The sequence below is a fragment of the Halictus rubicundus genome, chromosome 11 (assembly GCF_050948215.1).
Source record: "Halictus rubicundus isolate RS-2024b chromosome 11, iyHalRubi1_principal, whole genome shotgun sequence".
Classification (NCBI taxonomy): domain Eukaryota; kingdom Metazoa; phylum Arthropoda; class Insecta; order Hymenoptera; family Halictidae; genus Halictus; species Halictus rubicundus.
Genome location: NC_135159.1, coordinates 12,707,014 through 12,722,485, shown reverse-complemented (window position 1 = coordinate 12,722,485; position 15,472 = coordinate 12,707,014). Strand labels below are relative to the sequence as shown.

General features: G+C 39.9%; 1 protein-coding gene across 1 annotated transcript in view; it reads left to right on the top strand.

Annotated features, from left to right (window-relative positions):
• Window positions 1–11,576, top strand: part of Pdfr (Pigment-dispersing factor receptor) — a 32,100-nt gene extending 20,524 nt beyond the window's left edge. The window contains exons 5-13 of the mRNA XM_076795736.1: window positions 201–345; window positions 939–1,041; window positions 2,366–2,486; window positions 2,895–2,973; window positions 3,266–3,351; window positions 3,635–3,815; window positions 5,545–5,659; window positions 9,879–9,972; window positions 11,343–11,576. Of these exons, the coding sequence (XP_076651851.1) occupies window positions 201–345; window positions 939–1,041; window positions 2,366–2,486; window positions 2,895–2,973; window positions 3,266–3,351; window positions 3,635–3,815; window positions 5,545–5,659; window positions 9,879–9,972; window positions 11,343–11,355 (937 nt within the window). The 3' untranslated portion in view covers window positions 11,356–11,576. The remainder of the gene's footprint in view (window positions 1–200; window positions 346–938; window positions 1,042–2,365; window positions 2,487–2,894; window positions 2,974–3,265; window positions 3,352–3,634; window positions 3,816–5,544; window positions 5,660–9,878; window positions 9,973–11,342) is intronic.
• The last annotated feature ends 3,896 nt before the right edge of the window (window positions 11,577–15,472 follow it).

The window sequence follows — 15,472 nt, the reverse complement described above, 5'->3', positions numbered from 1 at the left end:
TAATGGCGTCAAAGGTCTCAGAATATATAAAGTCACCTTAGTTGGTACACAGACATATTCTTATTTCCATTCCGTTTGTAGCTGAATCATGTCAAAGCAAGCTAACTATAAAAATCGTATTCCTCCAACGGAGGATCCGTGAAGAATTTAATTAACCGGATAATTGCGGGCTACAGATTCTATTGTTTGCTTTAATTCAGGTCTCTGAGGAACACCAGAACCAGGATCCACAAGAATCTCTTTGTTGCCATGGTGGTGCAGGTTCTTATAAGATTAACCGTGTACATAGACATTGAAATACTGAGGAGGAAGACCTATGGCATCCAGAGAGGAATAGGAAACACTGTGAGTACTTTCGACTAATGAGCTCCTAACAGGCATTACCATTTCAAATAATGAACTGGGTGCATATTAGATTTTTTTTGGGGGGGGGGCAACCACTTGACAGAATTTTTTTATTTTTTTTATTTATTGGTGGAATAGTTTGAGCTATTTACACAGCAAATTTGAACTTGACCTGATTTTTTTTTCTAAAGTTACAAACACATTTGTGGAGGTCCTTTTGAGACAAATTTTAAATAATTTAACTTGGGAAAATATAAAATATATCTTAAAAGGAAAAATAGAAAGGGACAAATTTTAAATAATTTAACTTGGGAAAATATAAAATATATCTCAAAAGGAAAAATAGAAAGAGACAAATTTTAAATAATTTAACTTGGGAAAATATAAAATATATCTTAAAAGGAAAAATAGAAAGAGACAAATTTTAAATAATTTGCAGTTGAATATTTTAGTGAAATTGTCTGTAACTGGGGGATCCCTCGGTTCACTGCGTATAAACTCTTAAATTAGGGGATTCTGCCCTGTAGTATAGTAGACTTGAAGATCTTCTGCGAAGAAGAAGACCACTCGAAAAAACTTTCTTTCCTTTCCAGCCTGTCCTGTGCGAGGCCAGCTACGCTCTTCTCGAGTACGCTAAAACCGCGATGTTCATGTGGATGTTCATAGAAGGCCTGTTTCTCCACAACATGGTCACTGGTGAGTTACTGCATTACGCTAGAGAACGAGAAAAAATTTTTTCTCTACCTCATAATAAATAATAACACGTTTGCAAATAATTCTAAATATACTGCAGGGCGTCTGTCCCTCAAAATACATCAAAATAAATTGTCTAAATTGATCCCAAGAGGTATAAAAAAATTACTTTGATCGTTAGGATCATTATCGTTCCATGCAAAAGGTGAAATGGACTGAATTTCCACAGGCACATCATTTTATGCAGAACATTATTAGTCACCATAAACAACACCTTTATCTATATCATGGTACAATTTTTGAATTTTCCATATTTTCAATAAATTTTTCTCAGAATCACAGTTGAAGATTCCATTACAATTTTAAGCAGTATAATTTGCATCTCTATGAAGTAGTAGTCAATTAACTGAACTAATGTTGTTATTTCTGACCTACATGGACGCCAGAACACTATTATACGCTCACAAACGATGCCAATGGAAGGTGGGCCGGGCTGTATGAATATTGATCATGCCAGTGGACCATATTATCTTGCTAATTTGTTCACGAATGGAGATAAAAATGTTGTACATGGTCAAATTCGTGCATGCTGGTCCACTAAAATACATTAGTATTTCTGAATTTATTAAAATTCATCTGTTCATTAAAACTGGACTGCATTCTTGAGAGATGTCATACTAAATCAACGCATTCGCATGTCCCTAGGCCAAAATGCCAATAATACTCAAATCTTGGTATGATTTAAACTGGAAAATAATTTTACAATGCATTTTGGAGTGGCTAAAAATTCTTCTAGCACTTCACAAATCAATTTTTTCACGAATTTGGTTAAAGCATACATTCATCTCGGGCTCTCAGAAATGTTCATATATTAACAGTTCCATATTAAAAAATAAAATACTTTTGTCGCCTTCTAAACCATTTGCAAACGTCGAAAACAAACAAGAACGAAGCTAATACTTACTGTACCGGTTTAGCCTAATATTTAGTGAAAAAAAAAAAGAGGCAGAAAGACGGAGGATAAAATCGCTATAACCACGCCGGGTTTTCCAGCAGCGAGAGCACGTTCGGGGTCCGTTTAACTATGCGAAAATTAAACATTTCTCGGCTCCGTGCACACAGCCAGTTTTTCCGTCGGAGTGTACAGAGGAGCGTTCCCGGTTTGATTAAAAATTCCTGAATCTCCGACCCGTTTCTGGCTAGAATTAAAGATGTCCGTCATTGTTAGGCGTCTTCGTCCTCGTCCCCACTCTTCTCCCCCCCCCCTCCAACCCTCCATCCACTTTTGCTACGTTTTTTGTATCGTCAATTCTGTTTTGTGTCGCAGTGACGGTGTTCCAAGAGACGTCTTACTACCGGATGTACCGGTTCGTCGGCTGGGGATGTCCGGTCGTGATGACACTCGTCTGGGCAGTCGTCACGGCCTTCTATTATCATCCAAAGTCAAAGTGAGTCTCGTCTTCTTCCTTTCGTTTCATCTTATACGTTAGAATTACTCCAACAAGCCCCGTACCGCGTTAAACTTGTGTGGGGCGTTGTACAAATTGGGTGGGTCATTTGTGACCCACGCTATACCTTCATTGTACTCGTTTTAAAGGATTCTGTCTCTCGAGTATGACACTGGGACTGGTATTGGTGTGGGTAAAATTGTTTGTGAAACAAATGTTTCAGATGAATTTATCATCTTTAATTTTGGAGGCTTCCCTCTGTTGTGTAGATTTTTATGGACCTTTTTCTTTGTATGAAATGGAAGGTGTAGCGGAGGTCGCCGGTGACCCAGGCATCGCGCAACGCGTTATTGAATATATATCGCGAAAGATTGCAGTAACGGTTCTCACGGGAACGACGAATGATAGGTTTTCCAGATGTTGGTCCGGATACAATTTGTCTTCCTACTTTTGGATCCTCGAGGGACCCAGGTTCGCAGTGATATTGGTGAGAGAAAAGTCTTCGAAATCTTCTCCGTATCACAGGAAATCACGATGATAGTCCGTTTGCATCGGTGTAAAATATTCAACGTCGGAAAAATTCTTCAAAAGAATTTTGGAAAAGTTTTTCAAAATAAAAATCTATTGCTACACTTATCTCACATTTGAGAATTAACTGAATCTATTGGCTTCAAGCTGACGGCTGTAATTTATATAATTCTGAATGAGGAGAACAATAGTTTCCTGTGATAAATTCTTCTGTGTACAATTTTTGAGAATTTTCAATTTCACTGCTTCAGCTCAATTTTCTGTTCCTGCTGAACATCGTCAGGGTGCTTGTCCTGAAGCTGCGACAGAGCCACACGAGCGAGATCGAGCAAGTCCTGTACGTAAATTACCAAAGGGATTAATTAACGAATTGAGTGAAAATAGAATAAACAAGCTGAATGAATTAAATTTTAATTTTTTTTAAATTTAGATTTTATTACTGGGGGGTGATTTGAAATAAATTCAATTTTAGGGATGATTTTAAATATGAATTCAATTTTAGGGATGATCTTAAATAAATTCAATTTTAGGGATGATCTTAAATAAATTCAATTTTAGAACTGAAAAATTTATTTGATTTTTCTTGTTTTCTCTGGATTGTAGTTTTCTTTTTGATTCAGGAAAGCCGTGAGGGCAGCAGTGGTGCTTCTGCCCCTACTTGGCATCACGAATGTGCTGTTCATGATTGAGGCGCCATTGCACAACGTGAAGAAATTCGCATTGTGGTCCTACTCCACTCATTTTCTGCAATCGTTTCAGGGCCTCTTCATCGCGACCCTCTATTGCTTCCTGAATGGAGAGGTGAGAGCCGTTAACAACCATTGTTTTAACTATAATACCCCTGTGCTATGTAAAATCACAATTGTTATAACAAAACTGAAAAGATTTAGGAATACTAAAAAGTACTCAAGTCAAACCACCATCCAAAAAATTCATTACACTTTCCTCCATTTTGTTTGTTTGGTTTTCTCACTATAAGCTTTTATATGTAATGCTCCTAATGACAGTTTTTATACATTAATAAATTCATTCATTCCCAGGAGGTAATAATTTAGTGGTCTTATTTTTGAAACCACTTTTTAAAATGATATAATTCTGATATAATATACAGAAACAATTTCTAGGTGCTCCAGAAACAATTTTATTTTGGTCTGACATTTTCGAAAATTATTTTACATTTTTTCATTATTTTGTGAATTAAAACGCGGGACAAAATGTTCATTAATTTTACAGCCGGCAGAATTGAAAATTCTGTAATTAGTGTGCCACTTGATGTTGCCTCGCTCGTCTTCCCGTTTAATCATTAATAGTTCGCGGTGATTACGTCCAACAGGAATGATCAAGTGGAGCCGATCATGTATTATGCATGGGAAACATTGCTGAAGTAAACAATACACTCTTGGGAATACCTTGGGCATTGAAGTCGCGAGGCCATGCTGAAAACGTTAACAGCAAAGACTATACAAAGTACATTCGACACAAAGAAAATTGCATTTTAATCTTTTGTGCCCAAGCAATCTTCGTTTAACTTTTATTTTTATCCCCCATTTTTTGGGACAAAGGAAAATTGAAAATTACTTTATACTGCCTAGCAAAATCGAAATGGATAAAAAAGATAAATGGTATCGAAATTGAGAATATTATAAATGCGAGAAACAATTGCAAGTTGCTTTTCTACACAGCAAAAATTATTTTTCTAGTATCTGAATTGAAAGAATATAAAGAATACCAAGATGAAAAGATAGGCAGGGGTTCTCAACTAATGTCACGTAGCACTAAAATACGCCATTAATCAATTTTATCAGATAAATTAAATTTAAAAAATTATTAGGACTCCATAGGGGAAGTTACAAATTTTTAGCAAACTGAGGAAGGTACAGTGATAGGTGGAAGTTGAGAACCTCTGATTCGGATGATCTCTACTCGCGCCGAACCAATACACCGCAGCCAAACCAACACGACACGGCCCGATGTGAACGAATCGACGAATAAATTGGAACTGAGCATGGAACCTACTAATTTCTCCCCCCTCCACTCGTTTTCCCACCAACTCTGGCACGGTTACATTCGTGCCAAGTGTTCTGTAAATGTTTACTCTAAGCCAGCCTTGAATTTTCGCTGCGTGCAATCTGCTGCTGCTAACAATTCCATTTGTTCAACATTTGGCTGTCAATTTCGGACGTCTTTATTAATTTAACTATCCCACCATTGTTGTCCTCGAACCACTAAGTTCAGTTTAAAATAATTTTTCATTCGTCACAGACTGTAATAAAAATTTAACACTCTGCAAAAAAGAAAATTGTAACTAAAGTCCACTGCAATTATAAGGAAAGAAAAATTGCTTTGCCAATTTAGACGACAGTGAAAGAATTTGCAGAAAAATCAACTTGCAATTTTTTTCACATTTTTAATGTTCTCAATGTAGGTTTGAGTTGAATTAAATATTTGTTTGAGAGCAAATAGAGGGTTAAATAATATGTTGGTCAATGGAGTTGAGTGAAGGTGCACTGACCAGTGGTTCTCAATGTAGGTGAGACTGGCCCTGGACAAGACCATCTCTGTTTACCTTTCCCTGAGAGGCACTGACCTGCAAGCAAGGAGGCAGTCAACCTTCAGTGGTTGTCAACCCCAACGAATTGCATCAGGTTAGTGACTATACAAAATTGTCTATCCAACAATAAAATAATCAAAACACATCCATGTGTACACACAAATATTTGAACGTCCACTATCTACAGGGTGGGACGTAAATCATGGAATCCTAACAATCAACAACATGCCTACTAACGCAGTAATACATACAAAATAAAACACAAGTACTCCAACATCAAAAAAAAAAAAGATATACTAAAAACAATTTTTATTAGATTTTTGATCGGTATTTATGGCCTATCTAGTGTACAAAATCACATCAGAACGTTCGACCTCGAAACACAGCTTACGCGAACGCCTCGCTGCCATAATTCTTCCTGGAATTAAACTCGCACTCGCAACTGTTTCAGCCCGTAACACCAGTCTACTGTTCCGCGACTTCTGACCGCGGTATTAACTCATTAGGAACTTACCGAACGAGCCGCGAAATCCCTCATTAAAACGTTATACAATTTAATTGCAATTAAATCGTGGAAAGACAACGCGTTCTGGTGCAATTCTGGGCGAAATCATTCTCGCGGCCCCGAAGCTCGATCGAACTCGCACAGTGACGACGACGCAGTCAACCAAAGTTTCCAAGAATCCTTTGGACTCCCAGACATTTTTCTAGGATCCTGTGGATTCGCAAAAATTATTTCTACAATCTATAAGGCTTCCAGAATTTTTCCATCTAATCCATTGGAGTCTCAGCAATTTTTCCTGCGATCCTATGGACTCCCAAATATTTTCCCAAGGTCCATTGGACTCCCAGAAATTTTCCAGGGTCCATTGGACTCCCAAAAATTTTCCCAAGGTCCTTTGGACTCCTAGAAATTTTCCAAGGTCCATTAGACTCCCAGAAATTTTCCAAGGTCCATAGGACTCCCACAAATTTTCCAAGGTCCATTGGACTCCCAAAAATTTTCCCAAGGTCCTTTGGACTCCTAGAAATTTTCCAAGGTCCATTAGACTCCCAGAAATTTTCCAAGGTCCATAGGACTCCCACAAATTTTCCAAGGTCCATTGGACTCCCAGAAATTTTCCAAGGTCCATAGGACTCCCACAAATTTTCCAAGGTCCTTTGGACTCCCACAAATTTTCCAAGGTCCATAGGACTCCCACAAATTTTCCAAGGTCTATTGGACTCCCAGAAATTTTCCAAGGTCCATTGGAGTCCCAGAAATTTTCCAAAGTCCATCGGACTCCCAGAAATTTTCCAAGGTCCATTGGACTCCCAGAAATTTTCCAAGGTCCATTGGACTCCCAGTAATTTTTTATAGGGTCCAATAGATGTCTGATATTTTTCTATCCTTTATTAGGCTCTGAAAAATTTGCCTATACCCCGTGGGCTCTCAGAAATTTTCCTACCACTCTTTCAGGTCTCAGAAATTTTCCTATAATCCTTTGGACTTCCACTACTTCTTCCAATGATCCTTTGTGCAACTTATTTTTATGGATCCATTGAATCTCCAAAAACGTGTCGAAGTTCGATTGATCTTGGACAGTGGCGTAGTCAACGCAGTTCTTGAACCGTGTCCCGAATTGTTGGCCCGTGTCGGCCGAGGCCAAGCTTGTCTTTGTTCCCGAGAGTGTCTGATAATTCACCCGTGGAACTTTCCCCGCACAGCAAATAACCGAATATTACGTGACCACCATTAGTGGTGTTAACGAAGTTCCGTTAGAAAAATACCTGCTATTATTCGAGCGAACCTTGGAACTTTGTCTGTAAGCAAATTCCGACTGGGTAACACAAGTCTCCGCCAAGCCTGTTGTTGTTGTAATTAAATTGTTACAAAGAGGAAAGCCATTAGAGACATACTTTGAGAACTGTAGCTGGAGAGCGTGTGAAAGGAAAAGAAATTATAAATAATGAGAGGATTAAAGAAGTGAGAAAGACACGCTGTAGAAAGAGTAAGAATGAAGTAGGCATTGTAGAAGAGTACGTCTTGTGAACACGTTGTGGTTATAGTCCCTGTGAATATTACATGAATGCTGTTGTTAATGCGAGGGCGACAATTGAAGAAATATCTTGTACACCACATTAGCTTACATTGACTTTCATCAATTCAGGTTTCGTGCAATATGTCCATGAATAAATTCAGTTCCTTTGCATTTCATTTAATTCTTCAAGAAATCATCAGATTTGTAGGCATTTTCCTGAAGTCCATCGAACTTACAGACAACTTTTCTATTATCCATTGGACTCTCAGAAATTTTCCCAGGACCCTTGGCAATTTTCCTTAAGTTCATTGGACTCTGAGAAATTTTCCTAGGGTCCTATAGGCTTGTTATAATTTTTCCTGGGATCCATTGGACTCTGAGAAATATTTTCCTAGGGTCCTATAGGCTTGTCATAATTTTTTCTGGGATCCATTGGACTCTGAGAAATTTTCCTGAGATCCATTGGACTCTGAGAAATTTTCCTAGGGTCCTATAGGCTTGTGATAATTTTTCCTGGGATCCATTGGACTCCTAGAAATTTTCCAGAGATCCATTGGACTCCTAGAAATTTTCCAGAGATCTATTGGACTCCTAGACATTTTCCAGAGATCCATTGGACTCTGAGAAATTTTCCTAGGGTCCTATAAGCTTGTCATAATTTTTCCTGGGATCCATTGGACTCTGAGAAATTTTCCTAGGGTCCCATAAGCTTGTCATAATTTTTCCTGGGCTCCATTGAACTCTGAGAAATTTTCCTAGGGTCCTATAGGCTTGTCATAATTTTTCCTGGGATCCATTGGACTCCTAGAAATTTTCCAGAGATCCATTGGACTCCTAGAAATTTTCCAGAGATCCATTGGACTCCTAGAAATTTTCCAGAGATCCATTGGACTCTGAGAAATTTTCCTAGGGTCCCATAGGCTTGTCATAATTTTTCCTGGGATCCATTGGACTCCTAGAAATTGTCTATTGGTCACGTAGAAAATTTTCCTATGATTGATTGGACTCTCAGAATTTCCATCGGACTCCCATGAATTTCCTTTCCCTCCCAGCTGCCGCCGGCAGAATGTAATAGAAGTAAGAAAATAATTCCATCAGATGGCAAAACAGAGAGGAAAATCATCGGTTCGTGGAACAAAGAATCGCGAGGGTAATACGATATCTCATCGCGACAGAGGGTTTCGATGTCTCAGGAGCCGTGTTCCCGCCCTTATCTTGCCGCGCGTCCCATCTTTGCCCTCTCAAGTCGAATCACGCGCATCAAATCATCTCGAGTTTTTCAATGGACGTCCCGGAACACGATCCGCTTCACGGTCCGCTGCTAACCTCTCCCGCGGATTCCTGGCTAGAAATTCATTGCGGCAAATTATTTTTAAGACAAGGTCGCCAAATACGCCGAAGGATCGTCGCTTACGGGTTTCGGGCCGCGGCGCGGTTTCAATCAAATTAATGAAATGCACCGGGAGGCGCTCTTCAAGTCCGGAAAATCGTCGGCCGAGATGGATTCCTTGTCGGAGGTGGGCAGGGGGGAGTGGGATCGACTTTGTACGCAATTTAAAAGTCAAAGCGAATCGACGCCGCGGCGACTTTTCAGCGTTCCGCCGAGGCGAGGCCGGGACTGCGGTTCTTGCAACGATCGTCAACCCGTGTCCCACATACAATCCGATGAGCACGAATTATTGAAAAAGCCCAGGGAATCCGGTCAATTATCATCTCGATTTTAATGCACCCCTCGAGCCACAATTATCGCTCTGTAATTTTTGTAATATTGAAAATTGGAGACCGGCACTTAAATGTTCACCGCGACGGTAATTTTAAAGACTCCGACTTGGGACTTGGCTCATTTTATAGTAGACACTTCAGAGTATACGTGTATATTTTTTTTTAATTTTTAGGCCGCGATCTTCAAGGCAGAATATCCGAAATAAAAATGTAACCTCAGCTTTCGATACTTTAAAATTAACTGTTCATTTAAAAATCGAATACTTGATTAGAAGTTGAAAATAAAAATTCCTGTAGTAGGCCGAAGCTTCTAGTTTAAAGTAGAGAAAGATTCATCTCGATCGGATAAATGGTTCCCGAGAAAAAAATTGTTAAGTGCGGCGTGCTCTGGCAAAAGGTCTGAGAAAATAGCAACATTTTGGTAAAAATGTTGAAACCGATGAATGAATGGGCTTCGAAAGACATTGTTCGAGGGAAGTTGTTCTCGGATATGTAGAGCAGAACGCGAATTGATACCCGGGGGCCGACGACCGACGAATAAGAGAATGTAATGATTGTTGATACGCGCAGTGATCGAGATGGAGGAGGAGGAGATGAGACCCAGCGGTTGGATAAGACTGTGCTGTCGAGGTGGGAACACTCCACCGCCGGACCGACCTGCCGAGTGAGTAATGATCGAGGAAAGCTCGCCAATCCGCATTTAGATCATTGCCAGCATCGACGGTCGATTCTCCTCGCAAGATCATACCAGTAGGTAATACACACGGGACACGCGCGAACCATGCATGTGCTGTTGCATCGCTTCTGCCCGGTTGGTGCTTGACTATCCCCTTCATGTGGCCGTTGGACTCTCAGCAGAGCTTTGGACTCTCAGCGGATGCTTTAATTGACGTTTCAAACATTTTTTTCATTCTTTCAACACTCATCCAAGCCTCGCACCTTCTTCGATAGTCCATCGAACCCTCTGAGAGCCCTCAGATCGTGTCGTAGTCCATTGGACTCTCAGCCAACCCTTGGACTCGCAGCAGACACTTCAACTGCCCTTTCAGAAATTCTTTTCACCTTTTCAATACTAATCCGAACATTCTTGGATTGACTATTACACCCTCTGAGAGTCCTTGGATTATTTTATAGTCTATTGGACTCTCAGATATTCGTTGGATTATTTTTCTACGGTCTACAGGACTCTCAGCAGCATCCAGCAGAACCATTCAGCTCTCAGTCATTTTTCCTACGATCCAATGGACTCCCGACAATTTTCCTGCGACCCATTTGACTCCTAATAATTTTTCCATGGACCATTGGACTCTCAGAAATTTTCCTGTGATCACTTGGACTCTCAGAGATTTTCCTGTGATCCATTGGACTTCCAATCATTTTTCCTACGATCCAATGGACTCCAAACAATTTTCCTGCGATCCATTTGACTCCTAATCATTTTTCCATGGACCATTGGACACTCAGAAATTTGCCTGTGATCACTTGGACTCTCAGAAATTTTCCTATGATCCATTGGACTTCTAATAATTTTTCCATGATCCATTGGACTCCCAGAAATTTTCCTACAGTCCCTAGACACTCGCAGAAATTTTAACAATTTTTTCCCAAGATCCACCGGACTCTCATCGACTCCCTGACACTTTCCCAACACCCAGCCCCATGTCCCCTAATCGTAACGTTTCTCTACTTGCACCAAACGCTCTCACAGAACAGTGTCCCTCTCCCCATCGTTGTAAGAACAATCAATAACAATTCTCTCGCTTTCGATGTCCCCCAATCTGTTCTATCCACAACAACAACACACGGCTGTTATCTTCTAACCGTTTATCTACTGCCCTCCAGAGGCCAACAGACTTCAGCCTCTACTTCAAGCACCATTTTGCGCCCCCTGCAACGTCAGTTACCGCCCCTGGTGCTTTCGAACGAAGACGTGCCCGTTGTTGCAAAAAAAAATTGTTTAAAAAAACGAAATCGCTTTCTATGTAACATTAGACCCGGTTGCTCCCTGGTGTCACCTTGAACTTGGCGTTTCAGAACAGCAGTCTGACGTAGCATCTCTACACCCCAGCAACCCCCAGAGGACACCTGGCCCAAGGTCATCGTTGAAGAGGAAAAACGGAGCACTCCAGCAGGAGGATCCCAGCACCAGGTCGAATGTCTGAGGCCCGATCACCTGCTGACTCAGCTACCTGTAGACTGAGAGAGTAGAACCTAAGAACCTAATCATCGAAGACCCTACGCCTGGAAATTAGCATCCTCAAACAGGAGGGACACCTAGACAAACCGAAGCCAACGCTCGGCAAAATGGAACTGAATGTGCTAGATCCTTCTCGAGCGATTCGTACCAAGTCTGACGCGCTGTCCGATCGATTTTTTAATTAACAAATGGCGACAGCCGACGATTTTTTATCGGTGTAGACGAGTTCGACGAAGCCCGGACTTCCGAATGAAATTTAATGGCGGGGGAGGGCTTGGGAAAGTTCCATTTGTTTGTTGAATTAATTTTGCGCGAGGTTTGAAGAGCGTTTGTTGTTGTTCGAACTGGTTTGAAACTGTTTGAACGCGAGGGAACAAGGATTTTTTTTTAGTTTCTTTTGCAGAGAGTTTGAAGAGGAGAATAACGTTACCGTCGAATATCACATGTCGATACCTTTTTGTTTAAATTAATTGATAACAATTGCTTTGTTCGCCAAGTGAATTTTGCTTCAGGAGTGTGGGCTTCTCGGGAATTTCCAAGTTACAAATTTTCTAAGTGTCGAAATACTAAGCTACTAGTGAATACGTGGGCCTTGAGGGACGTTTGTCGTGGTTTGAAGTGGTTCGAAGCAGTCTGCGATGGTTCGGACGCCACGGAAAAGGAATTGTCAAAGAATCGAGCAACCTGTTCTGACCTCTGACATTCATTCTTGAACAATCGGGTGAAAGAATGAGGAGAACCAAGGACCAAAATATTGGTGCTTTTGTTCGAGGTCAGCTTTCGATGGCGTAACAGGTTCTAAGTGGTTTGACACCACTCATCGAGTCAATTAGTCGTAGAATAAAACGTTTCGTCCAACCAGATCGAACAAATCGCTGATTTCTGTACCTCTGAACGATTCAACAGCCACGTTTGACATGATTCGAAGTGGTTTGCGATTGTTTCGAACGGTTTGAAGCTGTTTGGTGTGGTTCGAAGTGTCCGTAAACGAGCAGAAAATCGAAAGAATCTATAGAAACGCGACGATTAGACGACTCCGAGTCGATTGCAGTTTGCAAAACCACTGTTCACCTTTTTACAATAAAAATTTTTCAATCTTCTTGGACGCTCGGCGATGTAAACGATGGATCACCGCACGTTTAGGCAGAAACCGTGCAGATCCGTCGAACAATACGAACTCTCCCCACCTTGAACATTTTTCAAATGCAAACCTGTTTATAAGGTATTCAATGGATGTGTGCAATTGCTGTTCATACGCTTCCAATCTCTGTAATCAGTGCTTGCGAGACTACTGTAACACGTAAACCGCAATTTTCAATGGATAACCACGACGGAGGCAGTCCCTATCGAAGACCGAAAATTTCGGCAACCTCTTCAGGGACACAGTTTTCCCGAAATCGAAATTATTCTAAGCAAAACAAAAATTAAAACTTATCGCGGAACTATTCGTTGCAGCAACAGTGACATTGAAAAACTGTTGTGTGGAGGCTTCGGAATTGTAATTGAATAGAAAAGTTTCTTTCAAAATCAAAAAGGGGAGAAATAGAATTGGTCGTAGAACTGTTCGTTCCAGAGTTTTTTGGTAACAAAATTGAAAAATTTGTCAGAGAGATCGGGCGTTTTAATTAAATGAAAAATTGAATCTTCTTTTCGGGGCTTTAGAAAATTCGTTCTTGAAGTGGTCAAAGAATTTTTCCATGTCGCCGTGAATCAGGGGCGGCTCCTTGCACCGGTTCCTGGAACACGGGTCTCCACTTTGCAATGAAAGTTTCAAAGAGGTCTAAAAACAAGAGGGTATCTGCAAACTTTCCCCCGGGAAAAAGAGATCTCCTAGCCGAAAGTTCCTCTGTGCAAACGGCTCGCGAAAGATCAAAACGCTACAAAAAAAAAGACGGAGCTTTCAGAAAGCTCGGGATAAAAATTTTTCCATTTTGTACTAAGCTAAAAAGCTCGCGTTAGACCGCCTTTTAATCCCATTACCTTGAAATTTATTTCTGGACGAAAATAGTAGGGCTGGCTCTGTCAAAAATGTTAAACAAAATTCTTTATTTACAGAAAAATTGTAAAATAATGAAAAATTAAACGATACATATTTCCACGTTAAGTAATTGTTTCCTTTGGTCAACTTTAAAGCTTTTAGGCTCTTTATCGCCGTATAAGGCTTTAAAAACATTGTAAAAAGTAAACAAAAAATATTTCTGCGTTAAATAGTTTTTCTCTGGTCTAATTTGCACAGAGGAGTAGGAACATTTGTTGAAGTTGTTAAATGGTGTGAATTGTGTAAGGCAAGGGATAAAATCATCCCTTAAGGCAAAACACACTCGTGAAAGTGTTTGAATCGAAGAAAAAATTGTAGGGAAAATTGCAGAAAGCCTCAGGCGGCGAAATGGTGTGAAGGAAAGTGGGAATGAGTCTTTTTCGGTGGAATAGCACTGGTCTCAGGTTCGCTTTGCGAGCGCATTGTCTGCAATCCACTGGAACACCCGATGAATGGGCTGCCTCCGCGTATTTCGATGTGAATCGAGGCTTTAATTCAAAAGCGCTGCGATGGCACGTACACGGTAACGTTGCGGAATTTACCCGAAGTATCTGGAATTTCTCGCCGCAGGCAAGCAAGTGATCGATCACGAGCCCGCGCGGATTACTTTTCGACAAGAATCCTAATCTCGTCGGTTCACGATCGTGTTGCCAGACCTAAATAAAAATCTCGTGGTCTTTCGAAGCCTGAATTAAACTCGAGGAATCTTCTACCCGTACCCGAGCCAAAACGATCCATTTTTATATTTAATTAAGTTTACCGTAACTATTCGGTTTTCCCCCCAAAACGGAGTTCTTCGGAACTGTAAATTACATTTCTCGAAAACGAATGGATCAATTTGGTCAAAATTTGGCACAGAGGTTCTTCATAGAGTTCTCCAACGTCTCTGATAAATTTTAAATTGTTAGGTGTCATGGTTAATTTCTTATACATTAAAGTAGGAGAATTTTTAGACCAAAAATCGTATTTTTCATTTCGGTATTTACAAAAATTATTCGAAAACTAATTGGACTGAAATTTTGCACAGATATTCAGCATAGAATTGTTTAATTTTTCTGGTAAATTAAAACTTTTTAAAGATCTTGGTTAATTTTTTATAAACGAAGACCGACCATGTGTAAACAAATCACTGTCTTATCCTTAATTTTATTAATTTTTCAACGAAACTTACACAGTCTACAGGTAAAAGTCTACTCTTTAAAATGTATATATTAACTTTTTGACAGGAAGTAATTTCCCCCTCCAAAAAAATTGTCAAACCCACTCTTTGGTGATCTACCTGTACAAGATGCTTCAACATCGAAAAACTTCAAATTTCTCAATAAAAAATTGTCTAAAAATGATTTTAAAAATTGCTCCACACTCTTACTTAGTAATTTTCTCCTTTAAAAACCATTACAACCATATTTCACACCCGATATATTTGACTTTTCTCACGAAATGAAACTTCTCGCGAGAAAATTCTGCATTCTGCACTTTATAATGAGTTTTATTATGCAAGAATCAGTCTGTGCTATTTCTCGAAATTACTTGGCGAAGTTTGCAGTTCGTGAGCTTATTACAAATCCAATGACAGAATGACTTGCTTGTGGAGAAACGTGTATTTTTATTTGGAGAACGATAAAAATTCGCTTTGTGAATTTTGGACTGGATTTAGGATACCGAATTTCTATGTAAGCTTTGTCAAAAGCCGAAAATTATTAGTACTAAGATTAGCCAATTAGAGGACGCGTCGTTGCTTAAGTGACTTTGTAGTTGAGCGTTTTTTTAAGATGCAAATAAATTATCGTGACGAAGATTGCGTATTAAAAATTAACCCTTTAACTGTTACGTCACTATCATCGATATAAGTGCTTGCGTTTCACATTTTTGACGTCAATTTGAAGATCAGTGAATATTACACACTGGGACAGCTCGTTTTAATGAAAA